The sequence below is a fragment of the Scophthalmus maximus genome, chromosome 1, assembly GCF_022379125.1.
Source record: "Scophthalmus maximus strain ysfricsl-2021 chromosome 1, ASM2237912v1, whole genome shotgun sequence".
Taxonomy (NCBI): domain Eukaryota; kingdom Metazoa; phylum Chordata; class Actinopteri; order Pleuronectiformes; family Scophthalmidae; genus Scophthalmus; species Scophthalmus maximus.
The window spans coordinates 25705237-25716119 of record NC_061515.1 but is presented as its reverse complement, the minus strand read 5'-3'; the positions used below and the strand labels follow the sequence as shown (position 1 = coordinate 25716119).

Here is a 10883-nt window from a genome sequence, read left to right as displayed (position 1 = left end):
ACACCATACAAACCAGGATATAAGAAAGCATGAATTTTGACTTACAGAGCAACAAGTCCTTATTTCAAACCTCCATAAATGTCAGATTATTCATGGTCATGACAAAGACATTTCAATTTATCATCACAACCTGTTGCTATAGTTTCCACAATTTAAAAAGTTTCATGATAAAATTAGGAATGTATAAATTAAAACATTAGCTATGTAATTAAATGAAGAGTACACTATTAAAAAAACATCCAAGTTTAATTTGATAATATGATCATAAATTAACATCCAGTTACTAGCTCTGTCAGATGGGACCGTCTCTGGATGTCTACTTGACTCCACATCAACCAACATCCTTGTTATCAAATCTTTTTTTTTTCAATATTTGATATCCAATCAAAATTATAATGTCAAAATAAAAACAGATAATGCATGGAGCAGTCTGTCAGCCACGTCTATATAGTGATGCTGTTTTCTATGCGGCTGGGCAGGAGGAACAGGTACTGCAGCTCCAGTCTTTCATTCTGACTCAGGATGTGGGCTTCGATCTTCTCCAGCTCTGCTCTGAAGCCGTTGATCAGCGCAACGGCCGGTGCCTCAGTGAAGTGCTCCTCTGTGTAGTGGCCCAAAGGAATCTAGGCAGAAGAAGATAAGGAACTGATATGGGTGGTGTCAAATGATTACTGCCAGGTCAAGTCAACAGCAGCCTCCACAGACAAAACACATTACATTACATTCTTTCAGTTTGTTTTAACACGCCAGTGAATGTCTCTCCTTTCATTATCTGCTGTGTGCATTTTCTGGATGGATGGATAATAATAAAATGCACGTTGATATAGTCATTTGTATGTTCATACAACCTCAGTGTACTTTATTATTTATATCTGTACCGTACATTGGTATTTCATTGCCTTATTGTATTGCAGATCTCTATCACATTTTAGAAACTAACCCTAGATTAACGGAATCTGTTTTGTTGATTATCCACATTATTAGGACACTTGTTCCTAGAAAAAAAACACTGCTGATGAATAAATATACATTTTGTTGAGCACCATAAATCATCGTCTATTCACATCCTCTGTCATGTTGTGGAGGCAGAAATCTCAACCCGGTCAAAGAAAACTAAACCGAATGCCTGGATAAATACTATAAGAGAAAAGTAAGAAATCCTATTTGGTTTATGTTATTATAATATCATTTTGATTGCCCTGGTCAGTCTTGTTAGCTTATTAAAATTAATATTTGGAGTCCCTATTGAGCGTACAATCCATCACCATGCAAACCAGACAGAGGTGGACTCACAGCGTCTGGTTGTGCTCGACCCAGGTGCCATGTGATAGCCATCTGCAAACACGATTGGCTGACATCAGGAAGGGAGGCCATGACCATCTCCATGGTAGCAGCATTCTTGTCTGTTGGTGGAGGTTGTCTCATGGTGCAGGGGGTGTTGGGGACCCAGGCACACCAGTCAAACTAAATGAAACAGGGGAATGCTCAGAAAATTGCCTCGTATTGATGACAAGACCCTCCAGATCATTCACTACGTTTGAAATAGACAGTTGAACTTTTAACCCGACGAAAGTAAGACGGCAGCTTTCAGCATCGCGGTGAGTGGCAACAATCACATGCTGAGTCACGGTGTGCCAGTGTGTGAGCGTCGGCACCTGTCCGTTGTTGGTAGCGGCATGCTGGACTGTACTGGTGAAGACGACCACTGCCAACAGGGTGGACAGCTCCTCTCTGGTGCTGACCTTCGATGGTAGGCCTGAAACACAGAATATGCATCAACACCAAGAGGAAACATGTGCAGCTGCAGTTATTACCCCCACCGTGGAGATTATGTTTTTTATTCCTGTCAGTTTTGTCACGACTCTGCCGGGGTTCGTGTATTTTCTCCCGATGTCTCCCCTCCCCTGAGCTCCAGTCGCTCAGCACTCGGCGTCAGATTATTGAATCTTCCCCAGTGGTGTGGCTGCTCTGGATTCAGCCAACATTATACACACATACATCAGTGTAAAGGTTGAAAAATGCAGGATCACAATGACTCACCAAAGCTGGGGAGCTCTGCCAACCCTTCCTGTGCTATTTCTCTGATCCAGGCTTGGAGCTCCACGTCCCCCTGCACGTCATGATCTGACTGGTAGTACAGGCTCACCATACCAGAGACAAAACTGAAAGAAGGCTTATATTAAGTTAGTATTCATAGTGAGTGACATCGAACCCTAAGTGGCATCCTCAGGTCACACCGTTCATTCCCTTAAATAAACGGAAATTATGAATTCAATTCGGTTCAATTGAATTCGTATAGCGCCGATCACAACATTCATTATACCAAGCCACTTCATAAAGTAAGGTCAAGACCTCACAGTATTACAGAGGAACCCAAGAATTCCCATAATGAGCAAACATTGTGTGTGTGTGTGTGTGTGTGTGTGTGTGTGTGTGTGTGTGTGTGTGTGTGTGTGTGTGCGTGTGCGTGTTTTTTGGGAACAATTCTGTGTAAAACAAATTTATGCAACTATCTAAAAGTGCTTTCTGTGAACTCTCCATACTAAAGAATCACAGAACTCATTGTAAATTAATAATTACAGCCACTTTTCACAAGGCTTTAGATTAGTTCAGTTGAATGGTAGTGATTCCGTCTCCCTTTTAAAATAGCCAAATGATGTAAATCTCAAGTGTCATATTTCATAATTTTCCAATAAAAAATAATTCAGTGCCGTAATATATGAGCATGGGAATTCATGCATGGTGAGTCGGTGTGAGCAGTGTGTGCAGTCTACCTGTGTATGGCCTCCCACAACATCAGACTGTGTTCTCTGTAGAAATAGTTTGGCAGCCGGGACACTCCTCTGTCTGCGAAGTCGTTGTAGGGCTGGAGGGAGCGGTAGGTCAGCACCTTGTACTCCCTCTGAGCCAGAATCAACAGGCCTTCACCACCTGTAGACACAACCTGCACACAGACACGGTGACAACCGTCACTGTAATCAGCGAAAGATTCTTTGACGCGGTTAGTGAGTGTATTTTTCATTTCCTTTCGCTTTTATACACGACATCCAAGATTAATAATGTGATAATGAATTTGCTGTTTCAGAGTGCCACACCCGTTTAAAGATGCCATCAGCAGAGATGAGCTGACTGCGCCCCCTAGTGTTGATCTCAAGAGTGTAGCGCAGATGTGGGGCCAGGAGCTAAAGAAGGAAAGACATACGACAATGAGTGTGTCAGCCAAAGCATGAGGAAAAATTGTCAAACTCTTGCTCAAAATAGAAAACAAGAGAGGGTGGGATATAACGGCACCATAATAGGTAACAGTGAATGCAGCACAATATACAAATCCTCTGATACAAATCCAATCCAATGCCTCTGACGGCTCTCCCTTTCTGCCATTTACTCTGACCACGTTATGTGAAATCTCTACTTCATCTCCAGAGCTGCACACAGTCTAACTAAAAACCACAGTGTTGAATAGTAATGTAGTTGTTTTTTTTACCTTATATATAGGGTGCACAGCAGGCAGCTGTCTCAGAGTAGCCACACAGAACACCTCTACCACCAGGTGAGTCCTGAGCAGGTGCGACAGCACCTGGAACACCTGGAACTCAGCGTGACGCACCCATATCTTGGCCAGCAGCCAGGCCAGAGGTGGGTCTTTGGGCAAGAATATGGGCGTGTCCAGGCCTGGAGTCTGCCCCAGCTGTGGACGAGGAGGAAGGGGAACTTTGTCACGTTCCACGGTGAAAGGGAACCCCAACTTTACATATAGAAAACCTCTCATTCCATATTACGCTCAGATATACGTCACCAGTTTTTGATGACGTTCATTCATTATGCTCAGTGTTCTTCCAGTTTCATTCAGAGTTTTCATACCCTTCTTCCAGGTTTCAACATGACTGCTCTTACGCTGTCTAAACCCTTGTTTTAATTCAATATTCACTGATTCTATAAAACTGTCAGTCAATAATCTTATTTGAATATTACATTTTCAGTATTTTCAGGAGTTCTTTTTAGGTTTTTCATATTCTCAGACTTTCATTAAAATCCTAACACCAGCAGCAACATCCCTCCAACTGCTGCTGTCGCAACAGCAAAACAAGATCAAGTTTCATTGAATATTAACTCTGCAGGTATGATCGTGTGCATGCACATTAGTGAAACATTCACTGCTTCAGTAATGGTCTACTCCTGTATGAGAATGGTAGGAGGGAATGACATACCTGTATAGCAATAGGCATGAGTCCGTCATCTGGGTGCTGGTACAGGAGACAGAGCGGAGCAGCGATGTACTGAGGTTTACCCTTGATTGTGTTGGTGGGAACCCCATCCAGGATGGCATAGTCTAATAAAAAGACCGTCCCTTCCTGGACACAGTATGAGACAACTTAACAATTTTTAAGCCATTATTTCGAATGATTTGTTTTTTAGTTTTTTAGTTTTTACTGTTCATTGTCACAGTAGAGCATGTTTAGATCATGTGGACAGTTACGATGCATTTGTCAACCTTGAGTTCTTGGTCCAGGTTGGTCCCGGGAGCCATAGAGCTCTGCACCATGTCGGACGTGACAGGGAAGTTCTCCGGCAGCTTCTTGCACCTCTGGATCATCCTTGGGTTGGAGCCGTTCAAACACTGGTAGCCAAAGAACCAGTCCTCCTTCCAGTGCTCCATGCAGTACTCTGAGCCAAACACATAGTGGGCGAGGAATCGACTCAGGATGTTTCTCTCGTAGTGAGATCAGTGAATATAAACTATTGTACGCGCACTGAACACCGACACCATTCCTGGAGGCTCAAAGTCTGTGTCTTACTGATATTACAGCCTTAGAGGGACTGGTGGGAGGTTGTGTAATAGAGGCAGCTGGGACAGAAGCTAATCCAGGAGTAGGGCAGAACCCCAGCTCTGTGTCTGATTGCATAGATGGATCTCCCATCTGCCTTTGCATAAATGTTATTATTCACCCAACCACTTGTCGTGGTTTAGCCAGCTGATTCTTAAGATAGAAACCACGGTTATAAAGGCTTTGTATGTGGGCGACAGGGAGATGTAATACACCTCTTTGTCTTCTGTTTTGTGATTAGATGTTTCATGAACAATAAAATGCAATTTATGGTGCATAAGCTCTTGAGTTTGTAAAGGTTTTGTGAAGAGTGTTTTGGTTGTGCTTATCCACCTGCTATGGGGCTTTTCAGCTTCCAGAAGATCCGTTTGAAATCGTCCAGGTCGCTCCAGGACTTTCCAAACAGGATGGCAAACTTCTTCAGGGACAACTCCAGCAAGCTGTGGAGAAGGAAAGGCACACGTGCACCTGACATTCATCACGTTGCTGGGGTACAGTTACATTGGAAGAACTCATCTCTCACCTGGAGAGGAAAAAAGTATGACTTCACAAGTTGATCCATTTCTTTTTACAATTAATAATGGGATCCGGAAACATTTCAAATTTCTTAAGAACTGTGTGCGTGTACTGTTTGTGTGTGGTCCTTGTGTGGTTAGGGGTTCGTGTCAGGCAGGCTGTAATCATGGGTAGGGTTAAAGTAGGTCTCCGGGAGATGAATATAAGTAGATGAGGCATGAGACACAAGTGTGTTTGAGAGTTTGTGTGTGTGTGTGTGTGTGTGTGTGTGTGTGTGTGTGTGTGTGCGTGCCACCTACGCATAATGTAAGGAGTGTTCAAAGTCACTCCTCTTTTCATTTTCAAAGCGGGCGTCTTGCGGTAAATCTGCTTCCGTTTTAGCGTCGATACATCTGGGAATCCCTGGAGCCCATGTTACCCATCTAACACAGAAACCCACGATACGGTACAATTATTACATAACCTTTGAAAACAAGTGAATCTCTGTCTTTGTGTTGTTGTGTTGTTGCTGGACCTGTAAATCTTCTGCCTGTCCTGCAGCTCTGTCCTCCTGTGCGCCAGCAGCTGAGCCAAGGCGTCATCCCTTTGTGTCTTAGCTGAGGAGACAGGACAGTGGACTTTATCCTCAGCTCAGACCTACTTGGAGTGATGCTCACCGACCCAAGGCTTCAGTGGGAGATGGAGAGGTGAAAACTGAGAATGTTGTGGTTGCCTATTTGGCCTTGTGGATAAAGTGGGGGTCATGTGTGACTCCTGGAGAACAAAAGGAAAAGACCACCTCCCCCCTCCACATACATGGAGAAGTAAAGTGGAAAGTGTGCATGGCCTCAAGCTGTTGCAGAAAGAAGAAAGGGAATGCAGTAAGTGACTATTCTGCCTGGACAGGAGAGGAATGGAAGGGAAGGGAGATTATAAATCCTCCACACCTGTGAGCTGGAGAAGAAACTGAACAAAGGAAACAAAGGAGGACAGAATGACAGAGGAGGGCGAGTGAAATAAGGATCAAATTTGGAGCGGGTCTGAAGATTTGAACACCTCAACTTCAATTGTGTCTGTGGACCTGCTGGAAAGGCTCTGGTATCCCATGACCATGATGGACGTACGTCGGAAGCTAAGTCAAGTCTCCAATCCTAAAATCTCCAGTAAATTCCTGCCTCTTATCTCCCATCTTCTTCTCTTCTTAGTAGTTAAACTGACTGACCGGACTTCTCCTTTTTTTTTGCCACACACACACACACAGAGTTGACGGCCAGCGAACCGCGAGGAACTATTCGCGGATTTTTACAAAGCGTGCATCGCTTTGGAATCGATTACTGCCCCTTTAAGAGATGATTCTGTGAATGCCTGGAATCCTCCTACCTGTTCCCGCTCTCAAATCCACCTTGATGTCTCCTGTGAGCCAGCGGTAACAGGGGAAAACCACCTTGTCACCACCCGGAGGCTCCACCGTGACATAGCGACAGAACCAGTTGTCTTCCACCCAGTACCGCTGTTTCTCCAGTCTGACCAGCAGCAGAGAGCCTAAAGGACGAGGACTGGTCACCTTGTACTCGTCCACCTGACGGATGAAGCAAAGTGAGACGGATGAGGCAAGACCACGGAGAACAAAATAGATTATTGTGCGATTTTTGAAGCTCTGAAGCACTGCATTCAAACGTAAAGATTCACCGACTGAAACGCTCAGACAATGACAGTGTCCAATATATATGGTAATTTAATGTCCCCAGTGTGATATGGGTCTTCCCCAGGGCCCCCCTCACATTTGCACATACCACGAAGGGGTCTAGAAAAACATGCGCGTGGTCTTGTGTTTGCTCCTTCAAGCTTGGGTCCTCTACCAGAGGCCTGGGAGCCTAAGGGTCCTGGCTTCTCCCAGGACTGCGCTCTCCTAGACCGAGATCTCAGATGTTGTTGCCGGACTCTGCTGGCGCCACTCGCCCGGTTTGGGGGAGCAGTTTATCTGTCACGATCTTGAAGTCCCACCGGATTTTTAGCTCTGTCTTTCTCAACCACCCTCTGGGAGTTGTCTTCCACTTTTGACCTTGAGGCCTTCCAAGCCTACACGCGGCGCACAAGTTTCTGAACCCTGTGCAAGCCACGTGGTTATGGTGTTCCATGTGCGACCGCAGCCGCCTAGATCTTGCAACCCCGCTGTCATAAGCTGGAGGGTCTTACAGCCATCTTTGCACAGCCTGCACCTGGGGGACTGTCTGGTGCAGTAGACCCCAGCCTCTACCGATCTTACCTCGGGGATAGCCCACTGGTATAGTACACTGCAAAGAAATTCTGGGAACACTTAATTGTGTTATACACCAAGTAAGTTAAACTTCAGGGATATCAATCTGTCCATTTAGGAAGCACAATTGTTTGTGAATGAATTTCACCCCCGAAAAGGGAACGGTTTTCATTCGGTTCTTCTTCTCCTCCCTGGCTGATTATTCCTCCAGGGTTGTGTCCTGCTAGGTTCCTTGTCCCTACCGGCGGCATGGGGTGGTGCCCGCAGCCAAAGATTGGGTTGCACAGGAAGTCCAACTCCTGCAGGATGGCACATCCATTCGTACGGTCGCAAGACTGTTTGGTGTGTCTCCCAGCACCGTCACAAGGGCACGGAGGAGATACCGGGAGACCGGCCATTACACGAGGAGGGCGGGACAGGACCGGCATCTGCTCCTTTTTGCGCGAGGAGGAACAGGAGGAGCACTGCCAGAGGCCTAGCACACGACCTGGTGTGCATGTTTCCGTCCAAACCGCTGGAAACAGACAGGGTGGCATGAGTTTGTTGTTTTGGCCTTTGTCCGCCCCGAAGCTGGACTGTTGCATTTCTGGAATCAATTGCAGTGAACACCTAGTAAAGTGTCCACTGTGGCGACTCGAGGAAGATGGGTGGTCACGTTATGTCTCGACCATCCCAAGACAGGGCGCAACATGAACTGGGCGCTCGTCCAGGGTCTTTTCTCCTTTCGTTTGGCGGTAAGTTTCAGTGTTTCTTTTTCTCTGGTTGGCAGTTTAATTTTGTATGGGGAAATGGATTTCCCATTAGATTCTTCGTGACCAAACCAAACTCGGGCGACTGTCAAAATGAAATTGTAGTTTTTGAGTGTTTATGTTAAGGTCGGGATAATAATTCATACACTGGCTTGCATATAACACAGTCATTTGTTTTGTTCCCTAACAATAGACAGCTGAATTCATGAATAAAAAAAAACTTGCTTCTGTGTCCGAAGCCCACCCGCCACTCCCCTGTCCCGAAATTCTCATCTGGTCACTTACTGCTCCTCGACAAAAGTCCATACCAGGGTTGTCCAGCAGGGTGCGCTCACTCTCCCCTTTCTCCCCCACCAGGGTCACAAAGATGTAGTTGTTGGTACCTGAATACTCAGATTCACCAGTTGCAACTGTGACAGTGTAGACTTCCATCTGAGATACACACACACACACACACACACACACCATGTTGAGTATGGGTTCAGCTGGCAGCTTCTGAACTAGATCTTTCTGTCTGTCTGTCTTGTCTGTCTGTAGAGGTCAAGGTGCTGGATGGCTGTGTCACGTATCTGGGGTTAATGGAGGAGACCACAGTTTACATACCTGTAATATTTGCCTTTTAACTGTAACCACCATTTTAAACCTTGACCAAGTATTTGTATTTATCTAATCATAACCGTACCCTGACCATTGTGTTAATTTTCCAGCTGTCAGTCTTTTCCTAACCTGATAAACCCGATTTTTTAAAACCATGTCATTTGGTTTTGTAGAACCATCGAAGACTGACCTTCTTGTTTGGTGAGGATGCCATCTCCACCCAGTCATCTGCAAAGGCTTCACAATAGAATGGGATTGTGCTGAATGTTCACAACACATTCAACGATAGATATTCTCCCTATAAATCTTAGGGGAAGTCCAAATGCGCTAGCATAAGAAAATAATACTTTAGACAGTAGCATGCTTCCAAATTTGTCAACAGTTTGGGTTTGGTTCTTTCCTGTTTCAACATTGCAATGCCCTTGCGAAGAACATTGATCTCAACCCCATCAAACAGGTCTAGAATGAAATGGAAAGCTCACTGCGAGTGTGAGCCATTTAATTATTGTTAATAACATGTTTTTGTTCCTTTTTAATGTATCCTTTTTTTCTTTTTCTAAATGTAACATTTTTAAAGTATATCATTTCATTATTTTACTGTATTTCATTGTTTGTGTGAGGGCATAGATGAAACTGTTGTGAGTTCAACTTCCTCGTAACAATTTTGAATATTTAAACCATTGATGCAAATGAGCTGACAAAATAAAAGTTGGCCTGGAGCAACATGGGTTATGTTTGTTCATCAGCAGGATTATAAAAATAAAAAGAAGTAATGGACGGATTTCGGTTGTGACATGGACCAAGAAAGAAACCATTACATTTTTTTGTCATGGATCTGGACAATTCAGGATTCTTTTTTTTTTAATCACTGTCTTTAACGTCTTGCAATATTAAAGACATTTTCCCAAATTTCCCCGGCAGTAATGCATGGATCTTGATGAAAAAAGATCTGTCATATTTGGGGGACTGATCTATGATTGTGTGCAATTTGGTGCTGCTTGATTGAGCTGAAGGGACTGTAGGCCCCTGCAGACGTATCCGCTCCACTGAGGGTCGTTGTAGTATTTACTATTACTCCATGTTTACTTGCATGGTACATACATAATAAAGCTCTCTGACAGGTGACTGTGTCGGGCAGTTTTTAGTAGTTTGACCTTTGACATCATTCAAACTTTGCAATAATTCATGCAACTGTTGCATGGAAGCGAATAAGCATAACATCGTATCCACAGTAAAGAACCGCAGTGATGCACATGATCACATTTAGCCTGACTGGAGACCAGGAACTAGAGGAAAACGCTCACCTTGTGTTGTGTTCCCGGCTGAGTGTCAGTTTTGCGCCTCTTCTTTCCCTCTGGATTTCCTTTGGCTCTACGGTGTTCCGTGTTTCTTACTTTCCTCTCCTCTCCTCTCACCCTGTGTCCTGGTTAGTTCTTCTTTCTCCGTGTCGAAAGCCCTGACGGTTGTCGGCTGTCTGCTGTCCGTTCGACTGTTACCTGGTGTGTTTTCTCCGGAGTGTCTCTACCACGGTCACTCCCTCGCTCTCACCTCTCCACTCTGCAGACTGTCTGTCTCACACTTCCCTCAGTCAGTCCTTTGTGTGATTTCATCTCCCCACACACACACACACTTGCATGCACGCACGCGCACGCACACACACACACACACACACAGGGGAGCTGCAAAAAGGGAAGTTGGGTAAACATCTGGGCTCTTCAGAGTTAGATAACAGCCACGCTTGAGAGGAGCAGACCAGCAGCAGCGGCAACAAAAAAAAAAAAAAGTCCAGAAGGAATTTAAAGAGAAACGGGGAAATTGTCTGATAAAGTAGTCAGGATTATGGATTCTGCCCTTTTGTTTTGAAGTTAATTTTATACCTCGTGGCTTAGATAAATGTTTGCCTATCCTCACATAGTTCATCCGCTTCCTTAAGGCAGTATTCAAGGACCGGTTCTTCAC

At 44.7% G+C, this 10883-nt stretch overlaps 1 protein-coding gene across 2 annotated transcripts; it reads right to left on the bottom strand.

Annotated features, from left to right (window-relative positions):
• Positions 1 to 18: 18 nt before the first annotated feature.
• On the bottom strand, positions 19 to 10619 carry alox12 (arachidonate 12-lipoxygenase). Of its 2 annotated transcripts, XM_035628320.2 has the most exons (16): positions 10229 to 10619; positions 9115 to 9161; positions 8613 to 8759; positions 6702 to 6900; positions 5857 to 5938; positions 5642 to 5764; positions 5160 to 5266; positions 4493 to 4665; positions 4209 to 4352; positions 3485 to 3688; positions 3096 to 3182; positions 2775 to 2944; positions 2041 to 2162; positions 1656 to 1756; positions 1294 to 1464; positions 19 to 623 (listed from the first exon to the last, which is right to left on the bottom strand). In XM_035628320.2, exons 2-16 carry the CDS (start codon positions 9136 to 9138, stop codon positions 444 to 446), a joined length of 2034 nt encoding a protein of 677 aa, XP_035484213.1. In that variant the 5' UTR covers positions 9139 to 9161; positions 10229 to 10619; the 3' UTR covers positions 19 to 443. The 2 variants fall into 2 exon arrangements, with proteins under 2 accessions (XP_035484213.1, XP_035484222.1); XM_035628329.2 differs by lacking the exon at positions 9115 to 9161 and having other exon boundaries at positions 10229 to 10615.
• Positions 10620 to 10883: the final 264 nt, after the last annotated feature.